General features: G+C 47.5%; 1 protein-coding gene across 1 annotated transcript in view; it reads left to right on the top strand.

Annotated features, from left to right (window-relative positions):
- Nucleotides 1-4,003: 4,003 nt before the first annotated feature.
- Nucleotides 4,004-20,198, top strand: part of Tspan2 (tetraspanin 2) — a 37,860-nt gene continuing 21,665 nt past the window's right edge. The window contains exons 1-2 of the mRNA XM_028752983.1: nucleotides 4,004-4,110; nucleotides 18,677-18,779. Of these exons, the coding sequence (XP_028608816.1) occupies nucleotides 4,042-4,110; nucleotides 18,677-18,779 (172 nt within the window). The 5' untranslated portion in view covers nucleotides 4,004-4,041. The remainder of the gene's footprint in view (nucleotides 4,111-18,676; nucleotides 18,780-20,198) is intronic.

Genomic DNA, 20,198 nt, shown 5'->3' with positions numbered 1-20,198 from the left:
TATGTGTTTAAGAAGAAAGAGGAAAGCTGTAAAATTCCTCCTGTTCAAGAAGAGCTTGTTCATTTGCTTTCAAAGAGATGACAGTGGGTGGTGATCACACTGGCAAGCAGTTTCTACTTCGAGTATTGAACCAAGCATTGTAACAATCTTCATTAAGACGTTTAATATTTGAAATACACCAAAAATGACATCCATTAAAAATACTCAAACTTACAAGAAATCATTTTACATATCCATTTGAATGTGTGAGGATAAATGCTGTACAATGTCAATTATGTGAGAGCAAGATTGCCTTCCAACGTGGGGCCAGACTGCCTACAAGGAAGTTCAGGGACTTCCTTCCTGGACGTGATGACACTCTTTACTCAACAGGGTTTAGATATTTCCCAAACGCTATCAAATGGTAGACCTAAAATCCACACATTTTTGGAGATTTATTTTAACAGAGAGAAAAAACATAAGCAAACATTTGGACTTTAATGTCACCTGTCCTAAAGAGATTGGGATGAAACACTTGTAATGCAAAATGAGTAAGGGGTTTACACGGGGGACAGCCAGCCAGGCAGTGGTGGCACACACCTTTAACCCCAGAACTTGGGAAGCAGAAGCAGGGGGACCTCTGTGAGTTCAAGGCCAGCCTGGCCTACAGAGTGAGTTCCTAGACATCCGGGCTACACAGAGAAACCCTGTCTTACAAAAAACAAGAAATACAATCCGACAGCTGTACAGATAAGGAGATGAAAACAGGATGTTTATTGTGAAATCTACGTGAGGATGATATGATGCTTGCTGCCTGATATTTTGAGTTCGTTGTATATCTGAAAATACTAATAACAAAATGCTGCAGGGGATGGGCAAGAGGGAATATTTTCCATAATCATTTTTTGAGCATGTAGCACTATAGCACAATAGCACTCACAATTAGTTTAAAGGTTAATGTCCCTGTTGTGACAGTTAATGTATCCTTTACTTGAACATAATAAAGTATCTTAAAATATGCCATTATCTAGAATGCTCTCAGCTACAGTGACACATGATACACACATATACTAAGAACTAAAGTAGAGCTGGAGAAGTGGCTAGTGGTTAAGAGCGCTTCCTGAACTTCCGCTGGACCTGGATTCTGTTCCTACCATCCTGTCAGGTGACTTCCAAGCACCTATAACTCCAGCTTCTGAGGATCTGGCAGTCTCTTCCAGCCTCTGAGGCTGTACACACGCACACACACACACACACACACTGGGGGGGGGAGTCAGGGAAGGGAGTTTAAAACTAGAGTCAAAAGTGCCTTTGAATGCCGGGCGGTGGTGGCGCACGCCTTTAATCCCAGCACTTGGGAGGCAGAGGCAGGCGGATTTCTGAGTTCGAGGCCAGCCTGGTCTACAGAGTGAGTTCCAGGACAGCCAGAGATACACAGAGAAACCCTGTCTCGAAAAAACTAAAAAAAAAAAAAAAAAAAAAAAGTGCCTTTGGAATTGAAGTAATGCTATCTATAGCCTAGAGTTTTTCAACATTCTGTTTTGTTCTCCTCAATATTGGGTCTGTCCCCAGCCTGATATCAAGGATACAACTTCAAGTAAAAGATCCACGCCCAACAATGAGAAGAGGGAGCAACAAGTTCCCAGGAGCCACCACTCCCATCCCATTAGCTTCAACACTTGTCTGTTTATTTTCTGAGCTATAAGGGAAAAGGATTGCCTTAAGGTGGGGAATGGTGACTCACCCTTATCTTAAGTTAGCCCTGCCAAGCAGCCTTTGTGAAGGAGAGCTTTTATGATTAATTTCAATCAAAAATTTGATGATATCTAGAATCAACTGGGAGACGAAGCTCTAGTCATGCAAGTGAAGGAGTAGCTTCGTTAGGTTAATTAGGGTGAGACCTGCCCAGTGTGGGTGGCACCATTCCCCGGGTTGAAATTCTGTTCCAAACCCAAGCATTTGTAACTCTCTGACTTGTGACACTGAATTCAATGTGGCCAGCTTGCCTCAAGTTTCTGCTACATGCTGCAGTGACCTCCATCATGATGGGCTGTATGCTTGAACTGTGAGCTGATTCCTCCTTTGCTAGTTTATCACAGCAACAGGAAAAGTTACTAAGATATGGGTTGAGAATATACTGCAGATCTGAAAGTGTCACATTAGGCATGCAATGAAACATTTCTAGTAAATGCACAAGGTTTATAGGATAGAAGAACAATGGATTTATTATATATCATAATAGGAGTTCTGTTCCCAGAGACTACAGAATATATAATCTGTAAATATTACAGACATAAAATTCAACAATATAGCACGGCAGTATAATATCACTGTTCCCTCAGTTGATTTACTGAATGCCTATTGGATAGTAGAGACGACTCACTAATTTAGTTCCTCTTTCAAAGCAAAACAGAGGTGATAGAAGTGTCACTGAAACCCGAGCTTTGCCTCTGCATACCTAATGACTTCCATCTTTGTCCCCAGTTCACTGTTACTACCAGAGGAGCACTTTCATTCTCCTTCTCATTTTCATAAATAAAATTCACTAGCTTTTCAAAGATGGAGATATGCCTGACGGTAACACGGTAAAAATTGAATGACTGGTCGGTAATGCCCTAGCTACCTTATATCATACTTGATGCCCCTCACTGACCTGGCCACTTTACATGCATTAACTCCTTAATTTTCACAACTCTTTTGAAGCAGGTACTACAGTCTCCATACTGAGATGGAGAGGCCCCAGGATAACGGGATAGAGTGGCACATTAGCCCTCCATGATCTGCTCAGATGCCCACCTGACTCCCCTCACCTTGGCCATCTCCCTGATTCCTGCTCCCAGGCTAGGTTGTGCTTCCTCTCCTCTCCCTCTCACCTTCTTCCTCTGACCCCCTCACCAACCCCTTGCCCTCTCTCCTGGCACCTATTTTACAAATCAGGATCAGGTCCACTCTTCTTGAAAAGCCTTCCTTAGTCAAGGCAGAGGCCAGGCTCCCGCCCAGCACCTAGCCCACCCACCTCACCTTGCTCCAATAATCTGTGCCCTCCAATAAAGACGTGATAGCAAGCCTGGCATTCTTCTGATGTCCCGAGGGCTTGCTACTATGCTTGGCCTATAATTGGCACTTAGAGTGCTGCTAAATTAATGCACACGTTCCCTGTTCCCTGATTTTACACTTTTCCGTCTCCCCCGTGCCGTCTGACACCACATATTGTAGACACTTAGTCAACTGAAGTGGGTGCCCAATTCTTCACCAGCGCCTAGGCTTGATAAAAACAAAGCAAAACAGACCTCGCCCCCTTTCCCTGATCTACACATCTCAGTCTAGACCCTGAGAATTTGGACTTCTTTCAAGGGCCCCAGTCTGTCAAACCTAGCTGGATATGAGTGAGAGGTCTGACTCTCTTTCCCTGGCCTGATGGGCTGGACTGGACAGGGTGGGAAGCAGTGTCAGGGCTCAGAGCCGCCGCCTGGCGCGCCTACTCCTAGCTCTTGCCTATTAAGGTAACAGTCCTCTAGGAACGCAGCAGCAGGAGGGAGGGTCCCCAGCAGCGGCCTCCTGCTCGCGGCCTGGGCGCTGGCAGGACTCTGCTTAACCGCAGCCCTGGACCCTCTGCCTGACGCCTCACCACCGAGTCTCTACCGGCTTCACCGGTCGTATTAGCTTAATTATCTGAAGTCACCTCCCTAGGTTTCCACAGACACCCAGGATAACTTCAACCATCATCGAGGGCCTCAAGGGAGTCTGGGCACCCGGCACTGATTAAATGGACCCCGCGTCCCGGGTGGGCACACAGATGCTCCGATAGCTACAGGAGCCCAAGTCCACCGGCGTGGACGAAGGTGGTGCTACCTCCAAGGGCCGGAGCGGGTGCGTGGGACCAGGATCTCCACCCCAGGACGCCCTAGCCCCAGCCAGCTGGCCGCTCGCTTCCAGATCCCCGTAGACCACGCCCACAGGTCACGCCCCTCCCAACCCGCCCCGCCCCTCCCGCCGGCGCCCGTCGCTCCCGGGGCTCGGCGCGGGCCTGGGGAATCGGGAGCCCGCCGCCGGGGTCGCAGCATGGGGCGTTTTCGCGGGGGCCTGCGGTGCATCAAGTATCTGCTGCTCGGCTTCAACCTGCTATTCTGGGTGAGACCCGAACCGGCGGGCGGGTTAGGGGGCCAGGATCCCCGGGGAGGTGACCGCAATAGAGTTGGGCCATAGAAGAGGGCAGGATATTCAGAGGCGCTAAGCAGACAAAGAGGGAGGGGACAGATGAAAGGGGAGAGGACACAGAGAAGCTTGTGCTACCGGAGGTGGTGAGAAGAGGAGACACGGTGCGATGCTCCCCCCCCCCCCCCGCCCCCAAAGGAGCCATCATCTTCGGCGGCATCGCCCGGCGGGTGGCGCCAGGTGCGGGGACCTACCCGGCCCCCACATCCCGAGGACTGGGGGACTTGGTGGCCCGTGCTCTCTGCATCCTGCTGTGTACACACACCCACTTCTCGCGCTGCCTTCTCTGGGGAGCCGGGCTGCCCGGCCAAGGCTCTGGGAGGGAAATCCCTACCGTGGGGCTGCCTGGGGTGGCGCCCCAACCAAGAGTGTGCGGACACGCCGCCTGGCTCTGGTGGTTTGTTGGGAAAATAAACGGAGAGTAGAGAAAATTATGGGGGTGGGGGAGGATAGTCCTTTTCTTGGGCATTAGGGAAAGGTACTGCTGGATGAGCAGTGGTGGGTACTCTTCCATGAGGGGTTGGAAAATGGAGGGGTTTTGGAAGAGCAGCAACATCCCCAGGGTCCCTGCGGACAACCAGTACTCCTGAAATGATCTCATTCAACTTTGCAGGGTGGCGTAGACCTGGCAGCATTCCCCGGGTAGAGATGCATAGTGACAGCCGGAGAGAGAGCCATGGACCAGGTCTCCTGTGTTAGCAGGGCATAGTGAGGGAATACTCTCTCCCAAGCCCTGGAAAACTGTCAGAGGTCCATTCCGCATAGTCCCTATTGGCCTTTCTGCTCAGAAAGACCCTGAGGGAAGACATGAGTCTTGCTCCGGGGAAAGCAGGAACAGAGATGCTTTGGGATGCTTTGAAACTAGTAGGCTGGCAGCAACGGTTGTCCCATCTGCTCTGAGGAGGTTGTATGGACCATAAGTAATAAATTATTGAACGATGGGCTCCACATGTGACTACCAACCCATTAGCCCTAAAGCCTGGGTGACTCCAGCAACTCTAAGCTCTACAGAGACCACGCAGACATGACCAACATTGGTCAGCAAGGGGCAGTTTGGAGGAGGTACCTGGGGACATCCTCTGTATTTTAAAAATACACATAGACTTTGTACGACTTGGCATTTGCACCCATCACACTCCAGGAAGAAGTCTTTCTGAGTGCTACTGTGGGGGGTTTTGTTTTTGTTTTTGTTTTGTTTGAAGTCTGGCTTAATTTCAAAGGCTGTTAATTGTAGGTGCCATGCCTCAGTGACACCATCACTCTCTCACTGCTTACAGCGTCAAACTTTTGTGTGAGCCAGAAAGGGAAATCTCTCAGGCTGGGTTTAGCGCTTATTTTGTGCCAGCTTCCCCAGACTTATCAAACCTTTGCAGTGGGTCAGGGACAGTGCTGGGTACCTTCTATCCATCTTTGCACCCCTACCTTACTATGGTGCTCACGTGGAAGTAGGGCGTCCTCATTTTCATAGCTGAAGACACAGAGGCTCAGGTTCCACAGCTGTTGAGTGGCAGAGACAGAACTCAAAGGCTACCTCCTCCATCTTCATCCTGTGGAGGTTCACAGCTGTCCCCAGAAGGTGGCTCCTGGGTCAACAGCATCAGGGCTCCCTGGGGATTTTTCAGAAACATACATTCTCACTCAGCCCAGGTTCACTGAAACAGACAGTGTGGGGGAGGGGCCCAGCAAGCCATTCTAGAAGGCATCCCAGTAATCTTAACCCACACGCATGTTTCAGAACCATATTAGATAGATGTTGTTCCCAAAGCTGCTACTGCAGCTAAGAGAACAGCCCTTACTGGACAACAAGAACAAGGGTGACCAAGTGACAAGTTTCACACTCGAGTCATAAGCACAGGGATGAAGTAGCACTCTAGTGAAGTCTGAGTGCCTGTCACTGAGATTGGAGGTGGCCTTTTCTATAGGTGATCTGAATGCAGAGTTCAGAGAAGCAATCCCAGTACCAGTGAGAAGCCTAAACAACTTGTCCAGAGAGACATTGGAGCTCAATATAGGAGAACGGAGGTGGGCAAAGGGAAGCCACCAGATGAGGAGCAGAGCAAAGGATTGTGAGCCATCTTTGTGGCAAAGCCATGGGGCCTGAGTGCAGAGGTCCAAAGCATGGTGTGCTTGGATAAGGCGATGTACCAGAGTCAGCTAGCTCTACCTCTAGGACTAGCTTCCCATCTGTACAATTAGAGGGACAGAGTTGTGCCGAGGATTCTAAGGAAATGTATGAAGTATCCTAAGCTAGTCATATATAATAGAGGCTTGAAGGTATGTGTTATTTTTGTTACTAACTGCCTAGCACACAGGAAGCATTCAATTTTTCTCCTGGTGTCCTTACTGTTGGCAAATGGTGTCTATGTATGACAAATGGCTTGCATGTGACTTCTTTGCTGGATAGCTAGACATTATCTTCTCAACTCAGACTTGGATATCCCCCACCCCACTTAAATTGCCTACTCCCTGAGAGCAGGAATTTTTTTTCTGTTGTTTTTCACAGACATTTCCCTAGCCCCTAGAAGGATATCCAGCACGGGAGGTACTGAGTAACTATCTATAGAGTGAATTAACGAATCCTTAGGATAGACACCTGGATGTGAACAGCCTTCTTGACTTTTAGACATTAGCTGTCAACTTTATCAGGAGAACTGGCATACCTGCGCCTGTTCATTGTGGAGATGTTGAACTTTGCTCTCATAGACTGAGTCCAGGAGAGGTAGGAGGACTACTCAGTGGTTCCCTGAGAGAAGGTAAGCCGTGGATGAGCCGTGGTACATTCAGCTTTCCCGGTAAAGTGAAGAGACAGACTGAAACTAAGAGCTATTAACTTGGGAAAGTAGATTGTATGGGATAATTATTCATATATAATCCAGTTCCACAGAAGCTCGACCCTGGTTTCTACTGGTTTGTTTTTGTTTTGTTTTGTTTTCTGATTGGGGAGCTTTCCCTGGAAGGAAACCTTCAGCTGGGACTTGAGTATCCTCACACACCCATCGATGTCTTCCCTTCGGAGGTCAAGGGTCCCCCTGGTGACAGTCTTTCCTGTCCTGACAGAAGTTGGCCAGGAGGCAGGCACGGAGGCTGTAGTGTGTGTTTTGTGGTCTGAGAGTCAGATTTGGAGCCTCATCCCGGCAGCTGGCTTGCCAGTCCCCTCAGCTGCGCCTCTGGTTTTCTTAACCGTCAGTCAGAGCTTTGAGAACCAGCACAGGAAACCCAGCTGGACTCACATCGAGTTATGATTGCTTTAAAAGCCAAAGTAAAGCCCAGTCCTTGTCCTTACTGTATTAATGGGGGGTGTCTGCCCTGCGTCTGCCAGGTCTGATTTTAGGATCTACCATCACAATGCTCGGTATAGTCTTGACTACATTGAAATCACCTGTTTTTCCTTCCCCTCTGTTGCATAGCAATATAAACAAAACAGTACAACCCAGCCAGCCACATATGTTGGTTGGAAGAAAAGCCTAGGCACTGTTTATTCCTTGGTTTGTTGTTGTCTGCTCAGCGTTTTCCTATCATTGTGCTCTCTGGGCTGCTCAGGGTTGACTCCAACAGGAAGCAAGGCTGTTCCTGGTCGAAAGTTACATGCCATATATGGCGTGTGGGAAGGTGCTGTCCTTTCTTCCTCACCATGACTGATGATCTTTGGGTTTTCACTTGGGGATGCCTACTAGATGCTTCTGAAAACACTTGCCTCTTTGACTTGGGAGTGAATGCTGTTTGACTCACAGCTTATAGTTCCTGCTCTGTCCTACATATCTCAAACAGCAAGGGCAGACACTTGTTAGAAAGGGTGGTGCAGGAGGTGGGGAAAGAGCCTCTGGAGTCTCTAGAACAGCCTGCTAGACAGATGCTGTCCATCCATAGTCTACACTGCTGATTTCTATTAAAGTGGGAAAACAGATGCATTGGCCAGCCTCTCCTACTGTGCAACCAGGGGGACCGAGAGATGATGGGCAGAGCAGAGTGCACAGCATGGCCAGTCTGGAGAGGTCAGAGCTGTAGACCTAGTGTCATGGTAGACCTTAGTGGGTGTATGCAGTATAGCCATTCAAACCCAGAAAACTAAAGTGTGAAGGGTGGATTGTGGTATCAGCCTGCTGGAGTCTATTCCTAGCTCTGTAGGTCTCACTATCCTGGGGACTAGGTTCAGTTGTTTGACCTCTTTGAGCTTCCATCTTCTTGTTTGTAAAATGAGCATAGTAAAGTAGTATGCAAGTCACCTTGTGATCTTTATGTAGATAAAGCCCATTAATACATGTACAGTAGGAATCCAGCTTGCACAAAGCACATGCTTAATAACCTAAGTTCTGTCAGTGATGGTGGGGTTCAAACAGTAAAGGCACAGGCGGGAAGGCAGGACCTATAATTCTGGAGGCTCCTCAAGGCAAGAGGGAGCACACACGTGCCCTACATCCAGCCAATCAAAATAATTGGAGTCTCACGGCTTCCAAAAGGCATGGTGTCCTCCCTCTATGATCCATTCACTCAGCCAGCAAGTGCTAGGTGCTTGCTATAGTCTGACATCCTGAACTGTGACTGAAAGAGTAAAACCCTTTGCCTAGCTGCCATGTTGTCCTTGATAATAGCTCATCCCCTCTCTGGTCTTTGCCCTTCGAAGGCAAAGACTGTTAGCTGGCATCTTCCCTTCTGGTCCCTCAGCATCTGAAAGACTCAACAGGGCTCTAGATAAAAGTTCACGTGGAGAACTGCTAGGTACCTGCCATGCTTCTGTGCTACCAGATAGAGGCCAAGGGAAGGAGATGGCACAAGCTTTGGTGGTCCAGGCCTCTCCTAGTATAATGTGAATGTTAATACATGAGACCCTATTCAATTATATATTCAGACTTAGTAGGTCTGCACCTATAACAAGCCCCCTGGTGAGGCTGGCATTGGTGCTCTAAAGACACTTTGAAGACCTTTGTTTGAGATGCAGTCTCAAGAGCTCAAAGACTCTTGTTTCTGGATGGCAGGGTGGCTTTTTCAGTTACCACTTTATCATTATTGTTTTAATGGTTCTTCTACATTAGTCCTTGGTAGTCCTAGAATCACCATCACAAGATGCATCTCATAGTGTTATTCCAGATCACTGTGCCTGGAGTATCCCTGGGTAACCTCTATCCTCTGCTCTTAACATTGACAGGACCTTCACAACAGGCTTGTTATCCTTGTTAAAGCAAATGTCCCTGCCCTGACTGAAGCAAACTGTGTTAGGGTCTCTAAAAGATGGAGGAAGGTAGAAATGAGGTGGGAATGTCCAGCAGGTGGGAGCACACTTTACAGATGAACAGGAGGACGTTGGCCTGCCTTTCTCACCGTCCCCAGCTTTCATTAAGAGAAATCAACAAGACAAATTAACATGCATATGATGTTTTGGTTTACAAAATGCTTTCACATACATGATCTCACCTGATAATGAATTGTTAGTGACCTCTGTCTTCACAGTCTTTATATTTTTAATTTTCACAATAGTTTAATTAGTCCCATTTTACAAGCATGGAAGCTGAAAGGTACAGTAGCTAGAATGCCCAAGGTTTTCTCGTTTCCCACATTCTCACATTATTGACATATTGGAATGTGGAATACGACATATAAGGGAATATTTCAGAGGATGGGGAGACGGCTCGGTGGGTCAGAGCAGTCGCTGCATAAGCAGGAGGACTCATGCTCTGATCCCCAGAGCCTATCTTAAAAGCTGAGCATCCTCCTGTAACCCAGCACTGTGTGGGGGCAGAGACAGAGAGATCACTGGGGCTTACTAGCTACTATCCTAGCTCCAGATTCAATGAGAGACCTTGCCTCAAAGGAATGAGACAGAAATAACAGCAAACCGACATAATCCTTCGACCTTTGCATATATGGGCACCAGGCACACACATATTCACATACACAGATTTACATACACACACAAAAAGAAATGAAAATCCACTAGAGTCAGGTATGGTGGCTCCCACCTATAACCCCAGCATGCAGAAGGCTGAGACAGAAGGATTACCTAGATCAGGTAAGTAAGTAAGACTAACTAAACTAAACAAAACCAATCTTCTGATGGCTTGGAAAATATATTGTCTACGATTAGCTTGTAGCCAGTGTCAGGTTCAGTCTTGAAGCATTCTAGAAATACTGGAACAAACAGGTCCATAAAACACCCCAACCTGTGGCTGAAACAGGAGAAGGGTAAGGAACATGTGATCCACTTGAGACAAGTGAAAATAAGAAGGAAATTGAGAAAAGATACACGGGGAAGTGACGGTTTTTTTTTTTCAAGAAGCTATTTTAAAAATTAATTTCAGGATCAGAGGCTTGAAGGAGAAGAGCCCTGCCTAAGTGTAAGCGCAGCGGTGCTGCTCCTGTGAGCACAGCCTTGTGTCAGCCCCTTCAGCTCTGTAAAGCAGTAAGTGCTCTCTCCAAGTTCCACCAGAGGGAAGAGAGACTCAGAGACTTCTCTAGGTCACAAAAGTGGCCAACAGCAGAGCTGGGTCTCCAGCTGAGGGTCCAGCATCTTTGTCCTTAGCCTTTCTGAGTCCCCAGACTAACAGGGAGCTAGGATGCACCTGTAAGTGACTTCTACGCCTGCTCATCCAATATGGCAGCCATGCTACTGAACACATGGAGCTGTTAGGCTTAAAATGAAGTAAAATGTAATATTCTTGCCCTCAGTGCCACCTACACATTTCAAGTACTCAGTAGCCACTAGTACCGAGTGGCTACAATACAGGACAGCACAGATGACAGATGTTTATAACACTGAGAAATTTCTCTCCCTCTCTCTGTCTGTGTCTCTGTCTCTCTCTCTTTCTGTGTGTGTGTGTACATGTGTGTACATGTGTGTACATGTGTGCACAAGTGTACCTGGTATTGAACAAGAGGTTACAGCACTAAGTTGTGGGGCAAGAGCCAGGGAATGTTGTGTAGAAAACTGGATGATACATCCTTCATCCTGAAAGGGACTGGTACAGCTCCTTAGTGACCTCAAAGCAGGGTGTAAGAAAATTAAGGTTAAGAAAATGTCTAGAGAATGACAATCTAGGTCTTGTGGTAATCTACTGTAGTTTACCCAAGGGAACTTCCTGGCAACAGTGTTTCCGCTTGTCCCAGTATGAATTCTACCCACGGCATTTACTTTCTGCTACCATTTCTCACTGTAACCATGGGAAACCTGGTAAAGAACACTAATACTGGTCACTATTTAAGAGTCCTGGTTATTGGAACTGGAAGGATGGCTCAGCAGTTAAAAGCACAGCTCTTACAGATGGCCCTCTGGTTCCCAATGCCCACATTAGTAAAGTCATGACTGCTTGGAACTCCAGTCTGACACTCCCTTCTGGCCTCTATGAGCACCTGCACCCAAGTGCACAAGAGCACATATGCATTCTTGAGTGTGCGCTCACCTGTACACATATACAACAGACATACACAGTTAAAATAACATAGATTCCTTTTTTTTAAAAAAAGAATCCTATTTATTTCCTCCAAAGTCATTCTCTCAGCCTCTTTGAATGTTAGGTGAACACGTAAGTATCAGATAATATTGTTTAATATCTCCTCTCAGCTTCTGTAAAGCTCAGTAGAGTCAAGATATGACATCAGTCACCATGGTTTCTAAGTTCAGTGTTTGTCCATGCAGAGGGCAAAACAAGAGGTGCAGACTCAGCTATAGAGAGGAAATACAGAGACTTAGAAAAGACAGCTTACCCCTGGGTGAGAAAAGGCAGCCGGTGGATGGTGGGGTTAACTTGAGGCTGTAGCTTGATAGAGTTGGGCTGTAGCTCTAGGGTTATATGATCACTGTCTGCTCCTGACATAAGTCAGTGGCCTGTGACTTTGTTTTGCTGGATAGGGAAAACTGTGAAACCATCTTCTTCCTCCAAATTCTGGCTCCTCCCTAATATCCCCCCCCACACACACGCCCATACTTTCAACCAGAAGGCACTGTGTCCATGTACTGAATAAACACACACACACCGTGCTGTCCACAAATGTTAATAGGTTCTCAGCACCCTCTTTCCCTCCCAGCTTCTTCCCCCAGGTTCTTCTCTTTCCTAAAACTCCAGTCCTCCCCACCCCCAGCACTTGTAATCCACCTCCCAACAAGCTCAGCTGGCCCACTCAACTTCACTTCATAACAGCTTCAACAAACAGAAAAAGGCGTGTTTGTCACAAATACACAGTCAAGTGTTCTTTCCAGAGCACAAAACACTTCTGATTCTATCAAAGTTTGAATTGCAGCGCAGAAAATAAACACTGAGTCACTCTGAAGCATGCTCACAGGGTGGCTCAGTAGACAAAGAGGCTTGCAACTAAGCCTAGTGGGCTGAGCTCCATCCCAGGCCATGAGAGCCAACTGTTCCCGCCATAGGCAGTGCACACATGTGCCCGTACATACACACATGCACATCAAATAAATGAATAGATAGATGATAGATAGATAGATAGATAGATAGATAGATAGATAGATAGATAGATAGATAGAAAACAAAACATGCTCTTACCTGAAGGAAGCACAAACTTGCCCTTATGAAGGAATAGAGGGCAAATCACACTGGAGATGCAGAAGCCACAGCCGTTTCCAAACAGCCTTATCAGCATCTGTTGTCACAGCCGTTCTTCCTCCTAGTCTATACCTGGTCCTGATGTCAAGGACAGGGCAATCAGGTCCCTGTGAGGCTGTTTGGTATGAATGTCATATGCTATTCAGTAGTTTTTGTCTGGTTAAAAAAAAAAAATCCTTGCTCTTAAGAAAGCACCATCTGAATCCTGGCCTTGCTTTCGCTGTGTAATGCGATGAAAGTCTTGGGAGCCGGTTTTCCACTTTGAGCAAATTAGTGTCATCTTCCAAAGCAAATGAGCTTGTGACATCTGCCTGCCGCAAAGCTGAGGCATAATGGGGCTTCAATCAGATCAGAATCATGAGCGCTCATTATGAGTCCATCTAGGACGTGCGTTGCCACCATGAGCAAGTATTAGCTTGAAAGCATTTAACGGAGACTCTAGAATAGAAGCCTCATTTTCAACTTTATGTGGCTTCATCCCAAAATGGAGACTCAAAATGAGCTGGGTTTGTGTGCACACAGCTTTCGCTATGGTGAGGCAAGAACATAGGGCTGGTTTTATTTGTCTTTCACTGAAGAACAGCATGCCTGTCTGTGTTGTAGCCATATGAAGTGTGCAAATCTTGCCCGGGAAGAGGTGCATGCAGGTTTACTCTTTGTGACCATGCGTGCTTCTCAGCACACATCCCTGAAGCTTAGGAAACCTGATAGCCAGTGCAGGTGTGGTAGTGTCTTTTTCTGTGGGGGAGTGGTTGCTGAGCACCCATAACATAGTTTCCTAGTGCTGATTACCAACACACACATACCCACCAAGGGTCCTAGCTCCAGAAACCATCATGCTGAGGGTAGCCTTTAGAACATGGGTTTAAGGAGAAAACAATTCTTTCCACAGCGGAATGAGTGGTACCTCTGCTTCCCCTGCCCCAGCTTAGCCGGCTCTATGAGGCAGAGAGGAAACACTTAGCAGCCAACAACTGAGAGCTATCGCATCTCACAGAGCTCAGGCCTTTAAAACCCAGAAATATTTAAACAGCAGTAGTTATGTGAGCTATGAAACGACATGTATATCTAGGCCAGGACAGGCTTCCCCAAGGAGGTGACCTGAGAGCCAGCCTTCTGTGGGCAGTGCAGAAGAGCACTCTGGCTTATGAAACAGCAAAAACAGATGTCCCCACATGAGAAAAAAACAGGGAGCCGGACTCAGGCATCTGAAGCCCCTTCCACTGTGTCCCACCTGGGTAGAAGCTCTCATGCTTGGCTAGAACTCCTGCTGGGGATGCTTTTGGCCCAGAAAGGATCCTCTTTCCTGGGTCTCATCAGCAGAGAGCTGAGTAGCAGCACACATGGGCTCCTTGTTATGCAGGTGACTGTGTCCAGGAGGAGAAGGCGGAGTAGTGTCTGCATCTCAGTACTATGGCAGCTGGATGAGCCTTCCTTGTTTGCAATTCATAATGGGGGGGAGGGGGCTCAACAAGAGCAGTAAAATACAATTGAAATGTATGAGCTGTTTTGCCTCAAGCTGAAGGACTTGTGTTCTGCAGACAGTTATTACGTGATAGAAACTTTCTGTCCGTCCGCTTTGCTTCAGAATACTTTGAATCTGCTTTCCATCCTTTTTGCTCCTGATTTTGAGACCATAAACGTTTTTGCTAAAGACATCTGGACAGTTTTCTGTGTCCAGCAAACTCTCTAGATCATTGGTAGCTGTTGAAATAACTTGCCCACAAAGAATGTCTGTGACTGTCTTGTTCAGTGATGGCTGCTGGGCCCCATCTGGTCCTTGTGGTGTTCTAGTCACCCTTCCCCTTTTACTTTATGCATATTTATGCTGTTGGTTCCCCTGTGTTGAACCCTATCTTATAACATTTTCCTCCTTCCTTTTGATTTTCCTGTTCCTATCTAAGACAGAGTCTCACTATGCAGCTCTGGCTAGTCCAGAACTCACTCTGTAGACTAGGCTGGCCTCTAACTCACAAAGATCCCCCTGCCTCTGCCTCACATGTGCTGACATTAAAGGTGTGTACCACCACCTCCCTGGTTGTTTTTAATGTTTCTAATTAATTTGTTCTTAGTAAGTACCACGGAGGTTCGGCTCACTCCATTGCATGAGAAGTCCATTCCAGGGCCAATGAGGTGCCTCAGCAGATGAGGGTGTTTGCCGCCAAGTCTCATGATCTGAGTTTAGTCCCCAGGACCCTCATGGTGGCAGGAGACCACAAACTCCCACACATTGTCTTTTGATGTCTACACTCGTGCTCCCATACAAAATGGGCGAATGAATATAAGAAGAAAAGCCCATTCCTGCTAAAGCAATGGCATTTTTTTTTCTTATAGTTCTGCTAGGGATACTGGTATTAATGCCTGCCCTAGGGGCAGAACAGCCCTCAGCAGTGTTCCTTCTCGACACTGATTCTCACTGGCCCTCAGGGTCTCCTCTCCATTCCTTGGCATCCTCTCTGTGGTTCTTGTGAGGATTTGTCTGTGGTACTCACTGTGTTTGGCAGCCAAGCAACATTCGGCTCCTGTACACTCCCATCAAAAGAGTTGAGTTCCTATCTGCCCTCCCATGGGGCCCTGCGGTAGGCTTCCCAGGATGATGCAGGCTAAGCAGAAGCCATAAGCCAAGGCTGCCCCCACACTCCTGTGATGATGATGCAATGTGCTCCCCAACACTGGCCTCTTTCTCAGCGTAGCATGGTGGTAAGGGATGGTTCTTTCCCCTGTGCTGTTCCTTCTGCCTCAAGCTTTCTCACCCCACTAATTATTTGCTGTTCCATGAAATTCAACTCATTCTTCAAGACATATATCAGAGTAGGTATGACTGCCACCCACCGGTGCCCTGTCCCCTCCCTTGGTAGTGTGTGTTCCTCCCTTCAGCACACTTCCTGCATCTTCTTGCGTGTCTTACTTTGTGTGACTGTCTTCCAAGTCTTTGACATGGAGCACAGTGCCTGGCCTCGGTCGGACCATGATTAGTTGTTACTAAATGTGCACAGAAAAAGAGAAAGAGTGAAGAGAGATAGAAGTGGGGGCAAAAAGAGAATGGAGAAGAGGCACTGGCTCATTTCTTGCTTGCTTCAGCTTTCCCTGAGTATAGATGCAGTTTGTCTATACAAAATGGGCTGAAATTAAAAACATTATGGCATAGGGGATGTGGGGCCTACTGAGTTAAATCTTGGGACTACAGAGGCCTGAAAGCTTCCCTTGAGTGCCGAGGAGAGCATCTTCTGCTGTAGAGAATGCTCACAGTGACAAGAACCTTGTGCCTGACAGGAGGCTTGCCTCTTCTGCTCTCACTGGAATGGGGTTAGTGTGGTTTTCTTGCCACCCTTGATCAGTTTCCAGTGTGTAGCTCACCAACCCCAAGTGTCACAAACATGGCATTCAATGAGCCTGACAGATCTGGAGTGCTCAGAGGGGCCGAAGAGCTACCCAGTAACTGCTGTGCCTCCCTCCAAAGCAGAGACTTTTCTGGCCCTGGAAGGCTCCACACCAACACATCCCTAACACAGCCCACAGTATTCTGGGAGGATTCCCTGCCACACAGTGATGACATTCAGCTAAGCCATAGTTTCCTTGACCCAGAGAGGAAAGCCATGTATGTGTGGTTTGGGGTTGGGGTCTTGGATGAGCAAGTGCAGATTTTTTCCCCATTGCCCAGTGGCTCTAAACTGCAACCTCTCTTTTCATTTTCCATTATGTCTCAAACACATCTGTGCCAGTACTGGTCGGATGGATTCTGTCTGGGAGGATGATCCAGACAGCAATAAATTAGAGTTTGTGTTCAGAGATTCCAAAAATGTGGTCTTGTGGTAGGGTGTCCCTGAGACCAGTCACCTCCTCCATACTCTGTGTGGTGGCTGCTGGTTTGGGCCCAGGGCCTCTGTCAATAGATTTTGCTTTGTGTTTGGAAACTCTGTCTTTCCATTAAGGCACCAGAGAGACAGGAAACCAGGGAAGCCTGTGAGGTTCACTGGGCAGACTCATCCCAGGCAGTCCCAGGCATTTCTAGGGACAGGTTTGACTGAAGACAGTACTCCTCACCGTGCATAGCAGCCAGAACCCCAAAGCTGGCACCTTCCTGAGTTAAGCACAGAACAAGAAGACTCTCCATTTTCCATATTGGACATAAAAACCAGTATGCAATGCTTTCTCAAAAGCTATGGTTTTGAAGCCTAGAAGACTAATGCATAATTAATGTAGAACCCTTAGAAGACAGAAGGAAAACGTCACCTGTAATTCCACCCTTCAAAGATAAATACTATTATGCCATAGCATGATTTCATCTCATGTTTCCATGCCAGCCTGCTCTTTTCAAAAGACGGCTGAGTCTGTCTTTTTTTTTTTTTAGCTGCCCCACAAATTATCCAATTAGTGTCCTCTCTGAGGGCTGGAAACCTTTAGTTATTCCCCTTGGGAGTAGCCAGCTGGTGGAACTCAGTCACCCACTCCCCCTCACTGAAGGCAGGCCTGAATAGTTTGAAGAAGCCAGCCACATAGGGAGTTGGCTTTGAGAAACAGAAAATGAAGAGAAGTCCTCATGCATATAACCAGGTAACCTTCCAAGGGCAGCACCGGCTTGCTTATAGGCTGCCCTACAAGAGGGAAGGAGCCTTCCTGGAAAGGCCTGGAAAGGCCTCTGGCCTAATCCCAACTGGATTTTTCCTTCTTACACCTCTGGTCTGCTTTCCCTCCTTGGCTTCTGCTGCCAGCATCTGTAGGTACCCTCCTCTAAACAGATAAGAGCAGATCTTCACTGTCTGGTGAAAGGCTAGGGCTGTCCCACAGTAACTGGAAGAGTAGGCAAAGGCAGGATGATATTTTTTTTACATCTCTGCTGATTTTTCCCATAGTGCTTTGCACTCACAAGGTACCCTATAAATAAGTGTTGATTGATACAGTGATGTCCAAGTGGTGTTTGTGGGGAGAGCACCTTGGCTGGAGCCTGTGGGCCTGTGGTTGGGACAGTCCTGTGATTGACATACAGGGCTGTCAGCTTAGATGTGAAGCCTGTAACAGCCTTCAGCCTCAGGAGAGAAAGCCCAATGATGACTCTTCCAGCCGCCAGCCTGCCCAGCTACTGCCTGTGCCAGCCACACAGCCTCTCCATGAGCCACATAGCATGCAGACTATGCCTTTTCAGAAACATATTTTTCCCTTTCTCACTTTCCATGGAAGCTCAAAATAGCAACAACAACAACGACAACAAAAAACCCTCCTTCACTGCCTCCCAGACAGGGGCAGGGTATCGGTCACCATGTAGGAATCAAGAAGAGGGGGTTACGGGAGTTTCTGAACAGACTTGGGATTACATCATAGATATTTACATGCATATAAATGCATAATTGGAAATTGCATCAGCAAGTGTAGGTGGGCCCAAGGCTGGAGTGGGTTTGTTTGTTTTTCTAATTTAGAAGGTGGCTTCCCCCAGGTCTTACAGTTCATCTTGCTCTTGGTGACTTCCCCCCTGAGACACTGGTCACTTACTAAGATGTTGGTGAGGAAGTCCAGTATACCCAGCAAGAGACAATATTGAAAGGGGCAGATGTCTGGCAGGGAGAAGGTTAGAACAGTGGTTTACACACACACACACACACACACACACACACACACACACACACACACGAGAGGTGGGGGGACTTTCATTCCATGGGTACCAAATAACCACAGGAAAGCCCAATAGCACAGCAAACCCTGTGATTGGAATCAGGACAGCCCAGAGCTAATCAGTCATATTCGGGCCCCTGAGGGGCACCGAGCCCATACTTTTGCCTCTAAGCCTGGTTTCTTTCCTGGCAAGACATGAAGAGTAGTCAAGATGATCTCTACAGGGGGTGACCCTCCAAGCCTGGGCATCCCCTGCCTGCAGCCCGCTCTCCAGCCTAGGTACACCTCTCCCTCCTTAGTCAACTCTGCTGTTTCCCTTCCAGCTAGCCGGATCAGCCGTTATTGCATTTGGACTATGGTTTCGATTTGGAGGTGCCATAAAGGATTTATCATCAGAGGACAAGTCCCCAGAGTATGTCTATGTGGGTGAGTGACTTCAGTTTCCCTAAAGGTTGGGTCTGAGGGACAGAGAAGAGGCAAGAGCCACTATTTGAGTTTCTAGACCTATACACTTCAACTAATACTGGGGGGGGGGGGGGCTCTGTGGTCCCTTCCTCCTCTCTCCAGGATAGAAGAAAGCCCAGGAAAACTGATTTGTTTACTTAAAGAATTATCAAGGAAATGTAACTAAAGTTCATCTTAAGGAGTTAGGAAACACCTTTCCTCTCTGGAGTAGTTCACCAGTCCATTAAGACTTTCATGGGGAGCCCCCAGTGAGTCAATATTTTACTTTGCGATCTGGTGTTTTAACATGGAAACAACTCAAAATGAAGAGATACTTCAAAGTTTTGGGGTGCTAATCTCAAAACTTCAGTCAGTAGAGACTGCTGAGAGAAGGGAAGGATCCCATCGTGGGGACAGGAGTCCCTGGAGAAGGGGAGCAGGAAGAGGGGCAGCAGCCACATCTCCTGCCAAGAAATGGGGTGACACACCGATAAAGCTGGTGCTCTTCTCGGAGGCTCCGGTCCCTCTAGTATTCTAGCCCTGCTCTGCCCTCCTATGGTGGTTCTAGCTCTGTGTCCTCATCAGTACAATCCAAAGGAGAAAAAGGAGGTTCCACTTTTCCCGTCCTCTTCCAAAAGTGTCCTCTTGCAGTCTATTGACCAGGATCGCATCATATACTTATGCCTAAGCCAACCTTGTCCCAGAAGAGGACAGCAATGGCTATGTCTCTAATTCTTGGTCCTCAGTTCCCTTGTGCCTGGTGCTTTGTTCCTACGAAAACCCAGTCCTCCAACGTCTAAGCACTGACTGTGTCCTTGTTCACTATCACCCAGCCTGGGCTAACAGCAAGGGGAGAGGTGGCTGAGGAACCAAGGTGAGCACACCCATACTCACTCCCACAGCACGAAGAAGAAGGATTCAGGCTCTGCTTGTGGACTGTTTTACTGCTTTTGCTCTGCTAGGTAACTCATCCATTCTCAGTCAGCTTAGCTTATGGGTATTTAGGCCAACAAGCAGTGGGCTACGCCAGCAGTTTGGTGACTGCCACTAGCATTAGACTGAGAAGTATAAGGAGGTCTGTAGAAATGAAAGAAGCATGTCTTACTGGAGTTAGAAGCCTACAGCTTCTGGCAGCCATTTAATCATAGCAGGAAGGAGACAGAAAAAAGATGAGCCAAGATGGCCACGAGCTGGGTTCTGACAGCATCATTTGAGTCCCTGCAATGAGTACTAGCCTGGATTTTCAGTTATGTGCCTCACTAAATTTCCGTTCTATTCAAGTCCAGTGGAGTAGGTTCCTATGGTTGGTCACTGTAGAAAGATTCCTGACATACATGTCCACACAAACGTGACATGAAAAGGCATCTCTGTGTCTCAGGCCATGTCCATCCACTTGGCTTA

This window comes from Grammomys surdaster, unplaced genomic scaffold (genome assembly GCF_004785775.1).
Source record: "Grammomys surdaster isolate TR1022 unplaced genomic scaffold, NIH_TR_1.0 125941, whole genome shotgun sequence".
Classification (NCBI taxonomy): Eukaryota; Metazoa; Chordata; class Mammalia; order Rodentia; family Muridae; genus Grammomys; species Grammomys surdaster.
This window is presented reverse-complemented; position numbering and strand designations above follow the sequence as displayed.